The sequence below is a fragment of the Barbus barbus genome, assembly GCF_936440315.1.
Source record: "Barbus barbus genome assembly, chromosome: 37".
NCBI classification, from domain to species: domain Eukaryota; kingdom Metazoa; phylum Chordata; class Actinopteri; order Cypriniformes; family Cyprinidae; genus Barbus; species Barbus barbus.
Window position 1 is genome coordinate 27,107,427 of NC_136715.1, and position 19,811 is coordinate 27,127,237.

General features: G+C 38.0%; 1 protein-coding gene across 8 annotated transcripts in view; it reads right to left on the minus strand.

Annotated features, from left to right (window-relative positions):
* LOC306856995 (plasma membrane calcium-transporting ATPase 2-like) overlaps positions 1-19,811 on the minus strand; it is a gene marked incomplete at both ends in the record, with an annotated part of 78,462 nt that overhangs the window by 19,036 nt on the left and 39,615 nt on the right. For 2 of the 8 annotated variants that reach the window (XM_079396596.1, XM_079396595.1), the window contains 10 exons: positions 2,763-2,997; positions 3,252-3,493; positions 9,461-9,703; positions 11,517-11,731; positions 11,839-12,003; positions 13,967-14,008; positions 16,417-16,509; positions 17,140-17,172; positions 18,241-18,366; positions 19,306-19,431. In XM_079396596.1, the coding sequence (XP_079252722.1) occupies positions 2,763-2,997; positions 3,252-3,493; positions 9,461-9,703; positions 11,517-11,731; positions 11,839-12,003; positions 13,967-14,008; positions 16,417-16,509; positions 17,140-17,172; positions 18,241-18,366; positions 19,306-19,431 (1,520 nt within the window). Of the gene's footprint in view, positions 1-2,762; positions 2,998-3,251; positions 3,494-9,460; positions 9,704-11,516; positions 11,732-11,838; positions 12,054-13,966; positions 14,009-16,416; positions 16,510-17,139; positions 17,173-18,236; positions 18,367-19,305; positions 19,432-19,811 lie in introns of all 8 variants that reach the window. The other 6 variants (XM_079396601.1, XM_079396597.1, XM_079396602.1 and 3 more) reach the window with 4 other exon arrangements.

A 19,811-nucleotide genomic window follows, 5' to 3' on the forward strand; every position in this document is an offset into this window, starting at 1 on the left:
CAGCCAATAGACTGCCTAAGACCGGCAAAGTCTAGAGGAAAAATGAAGCAGCTTTATTCAGCAGAGTTTTATGGTCAGCTTGATTCAAAGTTATGTTGCACCATCAGGTAATGTAAGGTATTTGGAGCTATAGTGGGATGTAAATTAATATATAAATATATGTATATATATATTTATATATTAATATAATATTTATATATTATATATATTTACACACATACATACAGTGTATGTGTGTATATATATATATATATATATATATATATATATATATATATATATACGTATATATATATAAAAATGTATATCAATTTTATTTTATTTATTTTGTTGGTTGTATTGTGCATATTTTCATTACATTAATGTCATGTCAGTTAAGCTAATTTTCCCCAAAATATAATAATGGTTTAAATTGTGCCAAGTACATTTACCAATAAATAAATAAATAAATAAATAAATGCCATCCATCCATATATACATACATATATAAAACATTTTAAAAAATCAATGAAATCAACATAGTATTATATTTATAACAATTATACATATTCAATCTTCCTTTTTTTCTATTAAAATAATATATATCTACACACACATATATTATTATAGTTCTCCTTATTACAGTAATGAGACTTGGCGAAAATTAGTGTGATGATAAAAAATTATAAAACATTCAATTTATTCATAAAATAAAACAAAAATTATTTATGCAAAAAACAACTGAAAAAAAGAGGTTTTATTTTGCTTATGCTCCATATAATTTCCGTATTTCAACGTATTTTTCGGTGAAATGCAAACCATTTTTGTGCGACCCTAGTAGAGCACAAAATAAGGCATACTTCGCTTCAGCAAAGCAGGTTAATCAGTCTCAGGGATTTTCAAGCTATTGCTATGTTTTTCATGAGCAACTTAAAGACTTTTTGATAACGTTTCATGACGCACACTTGGTTTGCACTAGGGTCTTGGCAGGAGAGTGAATCCGACACAATCACAGATGTTATGGAAATGGGGGCCGGTCTAGACACTAAAGCGAGAGATGATATCTGCTCGACTAGACGTCCAATATTTCTGAGAAACGCAAAGACAGCCCAGTCTCACTTAACTCATCAGGAGGGGAGGAAGAGCCTCATCAATAAATCCCCACGGCAGAGGAAGGTGACGTGGTAACATTAGACATTTAAGACTAATGGATTTGTTTACGGATTCTTAGGTTCAAAATGGCATTTCTGCAGTTCCAGAGAAGGACGACAGCGGGTTGATTCTGCAGTCAGAAGTTCACGAATGTTCCTCCATTCGTGCTGTTTTTCTGTTTTATCGCAGATGTTGCTTTCTGTAAGAAGCCTTCAACAAACTGACAATTACAGAGCGTGGCTCCAGAGACAGAGAACGCACGCCAGAGCAAAGAAACAGCGGGATAAAAGGAGGAGGTTAAATAATGCAGCAGTATAAACGCTTCTTCTGTCCCTTCTGCGTGAAGAGGTATGATCATTTGAGGATGTGTTTTTAAAGCATGCCTCTCTTTCACATCCTCGCATGTGTATCTAATGCAACAGCTCCTCCAATTCCCAGTATTTTCCTGTAATCTCAGAGCACCTGGGCCAGTGAGTCCTGCACAAAAGCACCTTGCAATGTACATATTTTAACAGCAACTAGATACAGATGTATAAAAGCGATGATATGAGGTGAAGTGTGAACTGTGGAGTCCCCAGGACCCAGGCATTGAATTGGATTGCAAAACCTTTAAATGTTAATAGTGGTCTCGGTTTGTTTTTAGGTACCTTCCACAGATCCCGTTTATCTAGATTCTTGCTTCTAGTGTTTTAGTGCTTCAGCTGTGTTGATTAGTGTGTTGTGCTTTATCTGTTAAAACAGTTTGCACAGGACAGATCTCTTGTCCTTAAATAAAGCATTGGTGTCTCACGTGTGTTTTAAAGACTCTGCTTGCTCTTTTAGCCCTTTAAAGTTTACTATAGGTTATTTACACAAGCAAAACTTTATATTTTGTATAAAAGTTCCATAAAATGTTATTTTTCAGATTATTTCATATGTCAGACTTTATAGGATTAAGATGGGTTAAGAACAAAACAAAACCAGCATTTAATCTGATTTTTAAACAATCATGCATCAGAATTAAAGGATCCCTCTGAGGAACGTGTCCGATCAGGGACAGAAGAAGCTAAAACTAGTTGTTCAAACAGTCAGTTTTGAAAATGCATGGCTTTGCACATCCTTAGCAAAATCAGCATATGTGAACCTGGAGCACAAAAGCAGTCACCAGTAGCACAGGTATATTTGTTGCAATAGCCAACAATACATTGTATGGGTCAAAATTATTTTTCTTTTATGCCAAAAATCATTAGGATATTAAGTAAAGATCATGTTCCATGAAGATATTTTGTAAATTTACTACCGTAAATATATCAAAACGTAATTTTTGATTAGTAATATGCATTGCTAAGAACTTCATTTGGACAACTTTAAAGGAGATTTTCTCATTATTTTAAAATAGTTGTATCTCAGCCAAATATTGTCCTATCCTAACAAACCATACATCAATGGAAAGATTATTTATTGAGCTTTCAGACGATGTATAAATCTCAATTTTGAAAAATTGAACCTTATGACTGGTTTTGTGGGCCAGGGCCACAAATGATGAGGCAGAGGTCACATTATAGGTGTGCTCTCCTGATGCAATACATTATATAAAAATTGAAATTAAAATCGTGAAATTCGACATGATGAAACGTGAAGACATTTCTCACCTCAGGTCTGACAGGATCCTCAATTCCAACAACACATATTGCTGTCAGCTCAGTCAAAATGTTGTTCTCGTCCTCCCAGTTGGGCTCCGGGTCTGCAGGAAAGTCGCGGTAGCCCACGCAGATGGTTCTGAGCCCTTCGCAGGCCATGGGTTCAATTACTTTCTTCACCATCTCATCCCTGTCCCTCGGTCTGAAGACGCGGGGTTCGCCCGTCTCGTTCAGAATGCGAGAACACCTGAAGCCGACACATTCACATTGATAAAACAACGCCGTATGCACATTCCCTTCATTACAGAAATTTCTGACTCTCTGAGGAAATTTCTTCATTATGTAATTCTACAAAGAGCACATCTAAATGATTTCAGGCACATGAAGCTACAGTAATTCAACATAATGTCCCTCCATCTGCTATTGAGACACCAAAATGCTTTTATGACCAATTGCAGGTGCGAGAGCTGAAGCATCAGAAATCAGATGAAAGGCACTCACTTTTTAAGGACGATTTCGGATGCTCCTTTGCTGTACATTCTGAAGCTGCGATCTGGAAGCTTGATGACGGTGCTCATGGACTTCCTCACAGAGTTGAAGGTGTACACCTTGTAGAGTTTCTCCTCTGGGATCTGGTTCCGGACGGTCTGGTAGTCTCGTTTCAGGTCCAGGACCAGACCCAGCAGGCCGCACTCAGTTTTGTTGCCCACTTGTTTGGGAAGACCTCCTTCCTTATCTGGAGGCTGGAATGGAAGAAAGGCAGAGAGGATTTAGATACCTGCTGCATGGTAACAAGCTAAATAGTGAACTCTGTTCTATTCTGTGAATGCTGACGATCGTTAAGTGTCGCACAACTGACCACCTGTCTACAGGTAACGGCAACCATTGCTTAATGACATGCACTCATGGTGGGCTATGCTGCATGGAGCGCAAAAATTCCTTTTGGTAAATTTGCTGAGGTCATTTACAAAGTGTCTTTGCAATTCATTATAGCCGTATAAACAGCTTGGATGCAGAAGGAGAACAGGTGATTTTTTTTATTTATTTTTTTATTTTGTGCAGCAGCTCAGTTTTAATATTCCTGTCATTCTGGTTAACGTTTGTTATAAATCTCAAACACTAAAGTGTTAATCTTCTGCCGATTCTTAACGTTCACTTTTTGGACTCCTTTCAAACTCTGAAGCATGGCAATCTCTTATTGTCACTGGGAGTTCAAAGTGAACTTGTAAAATATATTTTAACTAAGGTCAGCTTGGTCTTGGTCTATGTTTCAAGCATGTTGAATTGCAAATGGCCTCTACCTTCTTGCCTTCATTTTCAACTTACTTGATGCTCCCAAGATGCATTGTGTCCAACAGAAAACAGAACCCGTGTTGAGCAAGATGGGTCTTCATAAGTTCAACACTGCATCTTTCCTGCTATCAATCACTGGTATTTAATAACTTGTCTGCAATCCCACTCCACAACGGGTCTCACAAACATCTCTTAAAACATCTACATGTGATCCAAAATTGTCTTTCAAAGAATAAGTGTCTGCATATACATACAGTATGAAAGTCTGAAAAAGCTTAAAAGAAACAAAAGGTCCATAATAATTTCAGACCACAAAACCAATTCAAATCTCATCCTCAGCTTGCTTGAACAAAATCCAGCAAACACTACCCAGCTAGAATTACTCCAGGGAATTTGATTTCATGATCTGTTTATTTATTGATGAGAAGAAATGCTGAAATGCTCATAGAGACTTTGATTGTGAGTTAAATTTCTGATTTACTTTTCAAGCATTTCTCATAACTAGGCTTGATAGGATCCAATATGTATCACTGGAATTTCTGTAAGATGTAACGGAGAAATTCAGAAATTTCAGCAAACAAAGCCTGTGTACAGGTTACACATTTTGATTTATGTCTTACAACTTTCTGGCATCAGACTGTGACTGGCTTGTTTACATGTCTATGGCCTACTGGGTAATCAAAACTGGACCATTTAATTCCCAGGGCAGACAGAAAGTGTGGAAAAATGGAATTATAACTAAAGCTAAATTACGTTTTTGCCACAAGAACTTCACTAACTTCACTAAGTGTACCTCAGGGGAAGAAATTACATTAAAAACGTATCTCGTGTTTGCTCACCTGGGTCATTCAAGACTGCTCATGCATTTGATGCGGATTTCATAGCACCCCTCGGAGAGGCTCTGGCACACAAAGCTCTCCTGAACAGCTGTCTTCTCCCTGGTCAGCACGCACTCCTACAAACCACGGCATATGGCAAAACATGCACTGGCAGCACTACTTCCTCTTTACGGCCCTATTCGGCTCCTGCGCTCCACACGGCTCCTGCGCTCCCTCGATCTATTCTCCTTCTCACTGCAGGGGCTGTGGACGCCCTCTTGTGTCCCCTAGAAGGTCATTTTCATAGCACCTCTTTGATTTCACAGCGTTACCTACACTGACAGTGACAGCCCCTGTCCCAGACCGTGAGGTGAGCTCTTTGCCAAAGCTGATTGGCTTAAATGAATGAGTGGCAGCCCGAGGCATCGCAGAGAGACTTTGGCAGAGACCCTGAGCCACATGGAGCGGCTGCAGCCGGACAAACGACTTTGCCCAAAATGAGTCACAACTTATCAAACACGAGACAGCAAGATATTTCACCTTGTCATGTGCACGATGAAAAAACTGCTCCCAAAATAGCAGAGAAGTCACAGAGGGCAGTATTCTTTCCTGCATATAGACTAGTGTTGGGTCCAAGTCCTTGCCAAAAGTGGCCTTTATTAATGTTGTTGTCTTAAATGTATGTAGTTTCTTATTTTTATCTTTCATGTCCAAAACATACGAGTCCAAGTTTGAGTTTAAATTTACCTGAATACGTTCTGAGTCATTAGAATTCATTCATAATTGCACTCGTGTCCAGACTTGGTTCCGAGTCCGGCATCAAGTACCCAAACTTTACATATGACTAGTGGCAGACATTTTGTCTAAGCATAACCCTCAGAAAACCATGGTTTAACGATGGTATCAGATAGTAAAACTAGGGGTCGAGAACTCTAGTCCTGGAGGGCCACTCTTTTTAACAAAATTCCTAATCAAACACACCTGAGATAAGTCTTCAGGATTGCTTGAAAATTCCAGGCAGGTGTCTTTGATTGGGAATGGAACTAAACTCTATAAGACAGTAAAGTCTCCCATCCTTAATATACATTATGGAAGAGGCCGTGATTTTACCAAGTCGGTCTTGACTAAAAGCCATTCCGGTTTGTTCTGGCTGAGAGTTTGACAGGACCATAAAATGACATCCTTGAACATGTCTTACCACAGTACTGAATGGTGTCCATATTCATGTACCATGATAGCTTTATACTGCAGGTAACAGGCATTTGAATGGGATCATATGGTTCTATTCATAGAGTCGTTCATCATCTGGATGACAGAAACCAGAGTGCCTGTGTGGAGTCACTGAATGGACCCGTTCCCAGAATACTAAGCAGAAGCCAATTAAAAACACATCAAGCATGAATAAAACACATGCAACAATGTGTTAATCGCTAACCGATATTCTGTGCTCAAACAAACCTTTGAAAAAGATGCAAGAAAGGCTAACTGCATCTGTCATTGGTGTAACTAAGAATCCAAAGCCTACAGCCGATGACCTACTGAACAGTCCTCAATCACACACACACACACACACGCCGCCGCATTCGGACATGTAACCTCCAATCAAGAATTGATGGGAGCCCAGGAACATGACATCAGTGTCAGACCCGACCTCTCCAATCAGAGGGCCAGAAGGTCTGACGGAACAGGTGGTAGAAGCAACCTGAGATCAGAGCGACAGGAAGTCTCCGCAGAGCTCAGACTACCGGCTGAAGTATCAGTGTACATGCCAGCAGCATCACCTGTACTGTGTGTCCTACTCCGGTTTCAGGATTACACTAACTCTTTCGTGGCTGAGCACCAGCTGCTCGTACTACTGAGACACGCTTCATAACCACTCGAAATTATGAATGCTAAATCTATATCAAATACTGGTAAAAGTTTGTTGGTAAAACTGTGCAGATAAGCCATTGCACCTAAAAGCACGATATTCCGATTTAAATGTGCCATAGAATGCTTTGATACAATATTTTAAATTGTTCTCTGATGTCTACATAGAAGGTATGTGGCTTAGAAAAGGGCAAACATTCTCCAGAGACGGTTTTACATGTCCATTTACAACCCTAGGATTTCTCCCTAGAATGAAATGGTCTGTTATTACCTTATTTGGAATGGTCATGAATAATAATGTTGAGCTCTGCTCTGATTGGCTGTTTCACAGTGCGGCTCAATGAAGAGCTCTGCTCTGGTTGGCTGTTTCACAGCATGGCTTATTTCAGTAGCTCACACAGCAAATTTCTACTGTCCGGCGTGAACGATGGAAAGATTATACATCCAACCTGATATGTCTGAGACCGTATCAGATGAAGATACAGATTTTGAGAGATTTTGCAAGAATGTTTAGCGTCCGTGGTATGAACATGATCGCTGCGAGAAGCTGGTGGAGTGAATGAGGCTTGAGAGAGAGTTGCGAGTGAGGGCACGGACACAGCCTCTGTGTTGCCAGATCCAGCTGTTATAAGCATTGATTAATTTCGGTTTATTTTTATTTATTTATTGGACTTTGTTTGTTTTAATAGCAATATCTGGCAACACTGCATCGATGATTCAGCTGTGCAGGTCCGGCTGGCCTAGAACATGGGCTGGCATATGTTGTGCAAATGTTGGGGGCGTAAACATTAATGATTCTGACTGTAATGTCACAGTCGGTGTAATGTTGGGATTCGCCTCTTTTTCAGTGGTCTTCTGCAAACGCGAGATTTAAATAAGAAGGAAACAATGGTGTTTGAGGCTCATGGTATGTCATTTCCATGTACAGAACTCTTCTTGTTCAACTATTCCAAGGTAAATACAGTTTTTCATTCTATGGCACCTTTAACGTAAATCTAGAAGCACTGAGATTGGAAGGAGACTTTGGAAAGTTTGCTGAAGGAGCTCTCGAGTGTTGGGTGAGGAGAAGTTCATGCATTAATTACATAATGGAGCAGCAAAACACAGTAGCTTGGGGGATCTCTCCAGGGATAAAGAGTTCTGCTCATTTCAGTTTGTGTTAAAACAAGACGTCTGGAATGATATGCTTATCCAAGTCTTTCTTTGTATGGTTATGAAAGCTCTCAGTACTGGTCTCCAGGGACGGGTTCTGTAAGTAGTGTTAATGTGCTCCAGCATTCAAGGGGTTCCTATGCTTCTTAAACTAAGATAGAGAACAGATCTGATTCCAGCCCCCAGAATCAAGAATAACTCACATGTTGTGTTTTTTTTCCATAATTCGTTGTCTCAACTGTATCCTTGCAGACTGCTCACTTTTGAAAACTAACCCAAACTGGAGCTCCAAAATACACAGTGATTATTCTGCAGCGTTCTTGGTCCTCAAAGAACACACAGCACATATGGAAACATACACATGAGAAGGCCTAAAGCAAACACAGTCCTGATTCCAATAAGACAGGATTTCATCGTTGGGTTACCCTATGTAGGACATCTTCAGTAATTTCTGTTTAATTGGAGCAATCTTTTTTACTTTTGAACAAACACTGAAGGTTTGTGAATTTTTCAAATTATTCAAAGATATTACTTTCCTATTGTATGCTGAATGTGATTGTTCAATTTATATAAAACTGAAACAACCATACTTACTACTGCAATTCAAACAGCAATGAGTTTAGCCATCTTGAAAATTGATGTTGGTAGTAAAGAAGAAGGAAAAACATGCTAATATGGCTGTAGCTCAACTAGTGAGCATGGCATCACATCATTGATTCAGTTACTAGAGTAAACACACACTGATTCAATGTAGACCCTGAACGCCTTCATTCACTTCAATGATCATTTGCCAAATAGGTGTAGGCAGCACTCTACCTAATGCTGTCACTTTTGTGATGCTATTATGGTGTTTTTATTTTCTTTTTAGAGGATGAGTAGAATGCACATTCTGCTAAACATCTTCTTTTGAGTTCCACAAAAGAAAGAAAGCCATCGTCTAGGATGATTTTTCTGACATGAGGGTGAGGTTTCATGTGTTTCTGCTGACCCTAGTGTATTGCACTGACTGGTCAAAAAAGCCATTGTTTAGATTACATAAGGAAACACTTAAGAGTCTATGATTGACCATTATTGCAGTGATTAACACTGAATCCAACACTAAACTGACTTGAGCTAAAAAGTGATACTATTGTCTAGGGATGCACCGATACCACTTTTTCCAGTACGCGCCCGATACCGATACTTTAATTTGTTGTACTTGTTGATATAGAGTACCAATACCGATATTTTCATTGTATTTGTACATTTTTTTAAATACTGGGTACACAAACCAATTGTATGTATAATGTTAGTTTTTTAACTTCAAACCAAAATTTATTCAGACACAAAATGTGAAAGAGTTGTTCAGGGAACATGATTTGTTGCATAAGGCTGTCCAAAAAAATGCTACAATTAATGCACAGTGCAATCAAAGACAAAGGAAGTCCAATAAATATTAATGTGCAACGTTTTGGCCAGGCAGTCTATATAAGTAATAGCTTGTGCTTATACGTCAACATTAAAATCTATTGCTTCAAAGCAGTTGTTGCTGAAATAACACCAGTGTTAGCCAAAGAGCTGAAGGTTTCTATGTCTTACCAGTATTTTAGTAGTGTAGGCGCTGTTGAGGGATATAGCGTTGACCAGTATTTCCAGAGTTTTGGGTGGGATGGAGCTGGGGTCTGGTATCTCCTTGTAATGGACATCGCTCACATAGCATTGCACTGCTGTCATTCGGTTGGTGGTCAGTGTGCCAGTCTTGTCTGAGCAGATTGCTGTGGCATTGCCCATGGTCTCACAAGCATCCAGATGGCGTACCAAATTGTTATCCTTCATCATTTTCTATCAGCACATACAAAAGAAAATGTGTATTTAAAATGTGAAAATGTGTAAAAAAGCCATATTTAAATTTGATGTAACCACATGACTGATACAGATACATAGCCAATACAGCATCTTCTAAAAGCATCTAAAAACTCCACTGTCCGCTACCTATACTGTATGAGTACCTTTCGACATAAATAACCTTCTAACTGAAACAGGACACAAAAAGGCTGCTTTTTTATTTATTTATTTATTTTATTTTTTTGAGGATGAGGATGTGTTCACAACATGTTGGAATTACTGTGCTGTAAGCTGTTCACACAGCCAGACAGAAAACATTTATTTCTAAAATCATTTATATTGCCATTTTTGGCATTATACCAATATATTTACATAGGCGGCTTTGTTGGTAATCAAATACACCTGTGTATGCAAAATAGCCACCTAGTGACTTTTACCTGTTGAGGTTCCTGCCATTTTGGTCGTTTTTATGCGACACCGCAAACATCAAAGGAGAGATTTCGGAGCGTTCATGAAATTCAGTATTTCCCATTTGTAATTATACAATGTGAAGTCAAAAAGCACAAAATGATGGTAATTTCAACATGAACAGCATATTGCTCGCAGTTCTATACACTGGTTGTTCATTGGATTTTGAAATGTGGGAATTGCACTGCCTAACATTTTGACTGGAAGTGACAAGTAATGAAATTTTATTAAAAACAAGGGTAACACTTTATTTTAAGGTGTCCTTGTTACACGTTACATGTACTTACTATTATAATAACAATAAATTATGCATAATTGCATGCAAGTAACACTAAGCCAAACCCTAATCCTAACCCTAACCATATAGTAAGAACATGTAGTTAATTAATATTACTCAGTATTTAAATGTATAATTACACTGTAACAAGGACACCTTAAAATAAAGTGTAACCAAAACAACAAAGTCAAATATTTTTAAAAATAAATAAATACAACATGCACAAATAAAATAAGTCTAAAATCAGTTTTCATTTTATGCTGACTTTAAAGTGAGCATGCACAGTATGTGGGAGTCAATTTCTGCTGGAGGCAAGTAGAAATGAGATAAACATTTATAAAAACCTCAAACGAGTTGTCCAGTGTGATTTAATCATCAACTTGTTTAAAAGGTTCATTGAAAATAATCATCTCATTCATGTCATTTTCCCAAAATAAAAACAAATAAAGCATTTTAAAACTATTAAAAGTGATTCTATTATGTCCAAAATTGCTGTCTGCACTGTAAGAAAATGAGTGTCATTTTAACTGTAAAATATTGTAAAAACACAATGGGAAAACAAGTTATCGTACTACATACAGTGAAAAACTGTAGAAGATCTAACCAGACAATTTATGTAATTTTACTGTAAAATGCTATTAATTGTACAATTTTTAGAAGTAAAAAAGCACAAATCAACATATAATTTAGTCAAAAATTGTAAACTGACATTTCCAGAATCCCCTGCGTGACACTCCACATTTAGAGCATTTTGTTTAGATAATCATGTTTCTTAATAGTCTTTGATATCAGTTATGTGCATTTGGGTTTTATGTTACATCTTCTGTTGTTTAATGATTATTGAATTATTTAAGTGACGTGTGTTACCATATTTGTAAATTACAGTTCTATACTGTTTGTTCTGCATATGTGTTTATAGAAGCTCTCAAAATTATTTTGTAAAAACTACTGTTTTTTTTTTTTTTTTTTTACAGTGTGGGTTCATTAGGTTCATGTAATATCAAAGTACTAAACTAGACCTAAATATGGTACAGTCTAAATGTTCTTCATGTGGAACAAGTTTACCTTCACCGAGTAGGCCAGAGAGATGGTGACAGCCAGCGGAAGGCCTTCAGGAACGGCCACCACCAGCACTGTAACGCCAATGATGAAGAATTTGACAAAATACTGAATGTAGATCGGCGTACACTCCGGCAGCCACAGCCTCTTCTGAAGCACAAAGTTATCGATTGCAAAGTAAAGCACCAGGATGATGACTGTAATGGCAGACATCACCAAACCTAAGGACCAGATCACACCAAACACTGCATTAGTGCATGGCGCTCCACTGCAATGATAAAAAAGCCTCGAGCCCTGATCCTCCAAACAACCTAAACACACATAGCACCTGCTTTGCCGATCTGCACGGCCAGCTTGGTCAGTTTTCCCTGCAGAACGGATTTCTCTTTCTTGGAGACATTGGCTTTCTTCTTCTCTTTGTCATCGGTCTCTCCACCCTCTGCACTCTTCAAGGGCTGCATCTCCATTGCTGCAGCACCGTCCTGCTTCTTCACTGTAATGATCACAGGCAACACATGTGGGTTATGGAGCGTCTGACCTTTGCTCACTTCTACAGCTAAAGCTGGACCTTGACCGTACTGGACATGTAGTCATTGTGAGAGAATCACAGAAGAACCATAGTTTAAACTCTACTGTTGGGTTTGTTTGTATATTAAAACTTGGAAATGTTGGTGACTAAACATGATGTATGAATGACCATTCTGAGCTACAAGCCACCACTTTTTTCAATATTTCAATAGAATTATTCATCTTCAGGCAATACGTTATCACCAAACCAGCAAATTAATATGTTATTTTGTATGTCTACACTGATCTGTCTCAAAGGGAACGCAAGCCGGTGAATGAATTTCACATTTATCCAGGAACTCAATTAAAGGTCAATCATGGTATCATTACATGACTGAGACACGTCTGCTCTACTGAAAAACCTTTTCGTGGGATCTGATGGCAGACACTCCGTATCAAGTTTATATGGGACAAAGGATCTTGAACTCCCTTTATTTAAAGGGATAGGTCACCCAAAAATAAAGCTGCCATCATTCACCCTCAATTTGCTTCAAAGCTGTATAACTTTCTTTCTTCTGCAGAACACACAAGTAGAAATCTTAAAGAGGTTTACTGGTTACTCTTTTCCACACAATTACAATTAATGGGATTTTCACGTTAAAAAAACAACAACAAAAAACAGACATATGACTTGTAGGCTATAACTCCTTCAAATGCACCAAGAAGATCTAGGACAGATGTCAAGATTTTTAGTGTATAATAACTTAAAACGGCATGATATGGAAATTGGGACCGACTTGCTTATTTTGACATATATACTAGTGAAATGGCTGTTGAACGGGAAAAAATGTAGGGCAAGTCTTATTTAACTGCATCATAGAACGTAGGTGCTGCAAACTAAATGAATGATTCCCTGTAACTGAATGGAAAGAGATGCTCGTTTTTACTTTTGGGTGAACTATTATATAAAGTAAAGTATAAAGTATTGACGTATTGTCAAGTATGGTGACCCATACTCGAAATTGGTGCTCTGCGTTTAACCCATCCAAGTGCACACACACAGCAGTGAGTAGTGAACAAATGCACACACACACACACACACACACCGTGAACACACACCCGGAGCAGTGGGCAGCCATGCTGCGGCGCCCGGGGAGCAATTGGGGGTTCGGTGCCTTGCTCAAGGGCACCTCAGTCGTGGTATTGAGGGTGGAGAGAGCGCTGTACATTCACTCCCCCCACCTACAATCCCTGCCGGCCGGGGACTCGAACCCGCAACCTTTCGATTACGAGTCCGACTCTCTAACCATTAGGCCACGACTTCCCCGGCCTATTCCTTTAGGACAAAAGACAAACTGCTTGAAGTTTCTTGTGGATTTCTTGCCACATTTTAAAGATGTTCAATGCAACCCCAGCTATATAGCTCCACATACTGCAAATGGAGCTCACAATCTACATACATAAAGTTTATACAAACTGTTTTTCATGTTGGGAATATCAACACATGGACTAATTATAAAATGTAAAACCTTTTAAATACATGCAACTCTGGAGACCTGAAAATGATCAGAAACTTGATGGCACAATGCCTTAACCAGACTGTATCATGAAAATAAACTTTACTGACAAATGTAAATGCTAAGTATTTAATATGGTCGATATTTGCATAGACTAATTTATTTTCACCATTATTTGAAATATACAAACACCTCTGGATACTTTTATCCATATGATGAATAACCAAAGAGCATATACAGCTAGGCTACAGATCACAAAAAACTCCTTTAAGAATTCAGACGGTCCGAGATTTGGACACAGACAGAAAGTGTGAAGTTTCCGAGAGACCCTGACGCACACATGAGAAGCAGCACAAACAGACGAGCTGACATTTGAACCTACTCAAAGGAATGGTGAGCGCTCAAACCAGCGGTAAAGTGAAAGCAGGTTACCTTTGGTCTGGTTGTTCTCCATATTTCCATCCTGCATTTTACCTAAGATGAAGGCATCAACAGACACAGGACAAAAATAACAGAAAGCAGACGATAAAACATTCATCACATGGACATTACAGTGAAATCAAATTAAAAAAGGAAGACAGAGAATGAGTAATTTATCAACATCATTGTGAGTCACATACATAACACAGAGTTGTTTCATAATGAAGCTCTGAGGTGCATTATGGGTTTGGCCAAATCAGATTGACCAGTGACATCAAATATCAGCTGAGTAAGGTATAAATGTTATGTTACAAATCATTGCTTTCTTGAATACATGTATTTGATATTGAAGTATATGCAGTATGTGTTTGTTCAGACAAAAGTAGTTCAGCTGTATGTTTTCATGTTGGTTTTTTGACAGGAATGCTATGGAATATCTAATATGTGTAGAATCTACACAACATTTTAAACACTTGGTAGTCATTTCTAGGTTTGTCACTATGATTTGTCATAGTGGAAGTACTATGTAGTAATCATTCAGATATTCCATGGAGGAGAAATGGAGGAGAAACACTCAACACAATGAGGACTAGAGGAACAGCACAAGTCTAGTGGACATGCAGGAGAAAGAGCCATGCAACACCAGAGAGCAGAGAGGAGAGCCACTTCACCACAAGAACAAGAGCAACCAAACACGCAAAACCAATCTCTGTCTGTCTATCTATCTGGAAGTTACGAACTGATTCTTATTCAGAGCTGTACTACAGTAATAATATACTACAGTATTCATTTTGTACACTATTGTTCAAAAGTTTGCAGTCAGTGTAATTTTTTTAATGTTTTTTTTTTTTTTTTTTTTACAGAAGTCTCTTCTGCTCGTAAATACTGCATTTATTTGATCAAAAAACAGTAATATTGTAAAATACTTTTGCAATTTAAAAATAACCGTGTGCATGTGCATGTGTGTGTGTGTGTGTGTGTGTGTGTGTGTGTGTGTGTGTGTGTGTGTGCACGTTTTTGTGACAAATGAGGACATAAATGTGTATAATGACACAGGTATGACAGGTATTACAAGGTGAAGGTGACTTTTCAGGACATTGACCCATGTTCACACTTTTCAAAACACTTATAAATCATACAGAGTGAGTTTTTTTGGGAAAGTAGAAATGCAGTCTCCTGTGAGGGCTAAGTCTATGTGTAAGGTAGGTGTAGGGCAATAGCACATACAGTTTGTACAGTATAAAAACCATTACGCCTATGGGATGAACCCACTTTTCACAAAAACGTGTGTGTTTGTGTATCTGTTAAAATATGATTTATTTCTGTGATCTGCAGCTGTATTTTCAGCATCATTACTCCAGTCTTCAGAGTCACATGATCTTCAGAAATCATAATAATATACTGATTTACTGCTCAACAAACATTTCTGATTATTATCAATGCTGAAAACAGTTAATTAATATTTTTATGGACACATTAGTTCTTTCATAATTTTTCGATTAATTGAAAGTTTATTTATTTGAAATTGAAATATTTTGTATCAGTGTTAAAGTTTTTGTTGCCACATTTGATCAATTTAACTAATCCTTGCAGAGTTAAAGTATTAGCTAAAAAAAGGTTACACTTTATTTTGATAGTCCACTTTAGACATTCTACTAACTATAAGTAACGTTGTAACTACATGTCAACTTATTCTCATAAATTTACAACTACATGTCTACTAACTCTCAGAATAGACTGTTAGATTAGGTAGAAGGTTAGTAGAATAAAGTTGGCATATACTTGCAATGTTTCTGATAGTCAGTATGTTGTATGTTGTGGACCCATCAAAATAAAGTGTTAGAAGATATTAAGCAGACAGTCTACTAATACTCTGACTGCTAGTTGACATGTACTGTAGTTGCAAAGTTACTTGCTGTTAGTAGAATGTCTAAAATGGACTATCAAAAATAAAGTGTTACCAAAAAAAATAATACTGACTCCAAACTTTTGAACAGTACAGTATATGCATTCTACAGTTTAACAAATGAAAACTAATCATGTTGTAACATCACAAATTTCAATTATATTTCACATCAAACCATATTACAATCCACACTTCTGTAAAACTCAAATGACTGAAATTTAAAATCAGTTGAGGTGCAGTTCTTATTTTATTGATGCTTAAGTTTTCGACTATTCTGGTAATAGCTAAACAGCTTATTTCAACCAATGGATGTTATTTACCAATAAATAACCAATGGAGCTTATTTCAACCAATCTGTTGTTGGCATACATATAAAATAACAGAAGGGAAAAGGGTAGAATAGGGAGGAGAACAGAAAAGGAGTGAGTGATTAGAGGTGACATGCACTGAGAGGAACGCACAGTCAGCAGGAGAGGAAGATCAAGACAACTGGAGGAGGAAGAGGAGGAGAGGCGGAGCCAGTGAGGGACGGACAGCGGAGGGCTGCTCAACCTACCATTGACTAGGCTGGTATTACCAGGGGTATTTGCGCTTGCCGCACCATCGGTAGCTATAGTTGCGATGGGGTGTGAGGAGGGATGGGAGCAGTCTAGCCGTAATAATGAACAAAAGTAGCATGGTTAAGAGCGTCGTTACCACGATTAGTATCTCTCAATATACTGCTGTCAACTGAAAGGCGACTTTAAAAGAATGACATCGATGGAAAAAAACACTGCAACATAAAACAGGTTACACATAATATGGTAGACAAAACAAAGTCGAGGCACAAAACGACACAATGATCAATGGCACAAATATCTGGCATTGACAGATACCCGTCATTTGAGAGAAAATTCCAATTGCTATGTTCACTACCAAGTAAATACGAACAGGTGATTCAAAAAATAAAACAACCAAATAAACACATGCTTCCAAATCAAATCCAAGTGCTTCAATCACAACACGCTACAAGCTGTAGGGTATCAGACTACAAGGCTACGAAACCGCAATCAATTTATCCGCTCTTGAGGGAATAAGCCGGGGTTATATCACAACCTCCTGATCATCATCTATGCAGGATCATGGATGAAATGCATTTCTGTAAATACTTAAAAAGGGCATCTTTTTAAGTGAAAGATCGCGGTTACTAAAGCAGGGCTCGGGAGGGCAGAGCGGATTTAGTGGGGTAATAATTGAGCATTACTGCAGATATCCCCAGGTACAGAGATTCATACTCTACCTGCCAGCTGATGGCCATCCTCCAGAGCCTGACCTGTGGCGGTTTGCAGAATAACACACACATAAGGCCTTATGCTGACAAACGGTGCGGGCAGCACATGCTACCCAACCAGAAACAGCACATTTTCAAGTGTCAATCTGAAGCAGCCGCTGGGAAAACGACAGTAACATGTTCGACTCAAAAGCAGTCTCTGATTGGGACAAATTGGGAGAATTGTTTTTTTTTTTATATAAAACTTTTCTCTGCTGTGCAAAACTCATCGCCACTTGGGTGTTTAGCAGGATGCTGCTGGGGTTTTCTTAAGTCTAATCGAAACGGCTCACACTCCTCAATCTGAGGTATCTAACCTGTGGGATGAGCTACGCACCATAGTTTAATTCTTTCAATGATGAGCAACAGTAAATACATTTACTTTTCACTTGAAATGTTCTGACAACACGGGGAGAGTTTTATCAATTGCGTCTATACAATTTCCAACTTTTAGAATCACAGTGTTTGAACATTAACATACTAATAAACTTGAGATGCATGTGATGCGTATTTGTCAGTCATACATAAATGAAGTTTACTAATAAACTGAATCTGTGATATAACTACACAATAACCAGACATATTTATAAAAAAAAGGTTAGTTTCAATCTTATACATTTTAACTAACTGAATATTGCTTGTTCCACAGCTAGCCATATTTTCACCATATTACTTGTTTACTGAATAAATTTTGTTTTTACAATAAACACATTTATGTCAATTCTAATAAATTTGAATAAGTGTCATTTTTAAATACGATTTTATGATTTAAATAAAAGCATATAGATGCAAAAAGCTGATAATAAACTTTGGCATGGTTTTTGGACAGAAATGTCACCCGTTTCATTTACAAATTGGCAAACATACATCATATTAGTTTGTATGTTATATACTGTATGTTAAAACGGTCTAAACAGAATGTAAACAGATGTAAATTCAATTTAAGCCTAAATATTTTTAATACAATAACAGCTGCTTATCAGTTGACAGGAATCACATGTACAGAAGTGTCCTGGGCAGATGTAACGCAGCTCTGTTGAGGTTTTGTCATGCTGAGCTTTAGTTACGCACCTTTCTTCTCTTTTTTCTCTTCCTCCTCTCCTCCAGCACCGAGCAAAGTGAAGATGATCCCAGTCTGAGAGTTCACTCCGACAGCCATGACCAGCATTCGACCCGAGCCCTCCATCACATGGGTGCCTGGTGATTCAGTTAACCGAGCAGTAAGTCATGGAGAAACTGTAAATAATAGCAGGCCGCTCTGACCTCAGCACAAATAACACAGTGTGTGATGTCATACACGGACACCACAGACTGCTGTCTGTCAACATCCATCCCTCATGCTCACCTGGCTGGCCAAGAAGCTAACACAGATAAAAGTTCGATAAAAGTTGTAGAATCAAAATACATTAAAAGTGTTCTCTTATAAAACTGCATAGCAATAAATGGTGCAGTTGGCACTGAATAGATTATGGGCCAGATTTACTAAACGGGGCAAATTAGTGTGAGAGCCTAATTGGTGTGGAAATTTATGTCGGTGATTTACTGACAACGTGCAAATTAAAGAACACAGACGCAACATCTCATTTACATATCGACCAAAGTAATATACCAAGTGCAGCGCAAATTAGCGTAGTCGCAAATAAACAGAAAGGGGAATTTCTACAAATTGATATTCAATAAGGTCAGGTGCAAAAATAACTGTGTCCATGCCTTTTCAGCGCTAATTCTTCACTGCGCTTCTTTAGTAAATCCTGACAGTACTATTTTAACGCCAAAAGATGGTTTACGCTGGCGTAAGCTGTTAGTAAATCTGGCCCTATATTTTGGTGTGTCATTATATGTTTTTAATAGATACATTTAATAAACTATTGGATAACATTATCCTATACTGAAGCTAGTTGCTAGTTCAAACACATGAATGACAGCATGACTGTCCCAGGTTTTGTTCAGTCCTATCTCAGAGGTCTTGACCATATTGACTGTGTTAAACCAATAAGATTTAACAGAACGTCTTCACTCTTACATAATCTGTTGAATTGATATTTAATTCACTATAGTACATGTAGACCATCAATATGTATTATGTGCAGAAGCTCACAACATTCGAATAAATATAGCAGTAAAGTGGGCATTCACCAGAGAGAAGCATGGGGTCTTTATCTGCAGATTTGCGCACATGGTCAGATTCCCCTGTCAGAGAACTCTCATCAATCTTCAGATCATTGCCTTGTATCAAGACCCCATCAGCTGGAAGCAGGTCACCTGAACACAGAAATTCAGCATTAGTTCATGAAAATTCAAAATGATTAGGGCTGTCAATTTAGAAGAATCAAATGCAAAACAATGCATTTAGCCATGCACTCTGATCCATAACATATACACTCACCAAACCACACTTAATAAGAGCAACAGCACAAAATGAATGAGGAGACATCCACACAGAACTGCTTAATGAAACAGCTGGATGGAAGAGTGCAACAGAATAAAACACAACAGCATCTTAAAAGTACAGTACTCATGGTGTGAGGTGCTGAAAAAAACAGCAATATGGGACACAACAACCAAATATGTTTGTCTAACACACATAGATTAAACATTTAAAAATGTATGCAGTAGAACGACTGACTGCTACTGTAACTCAG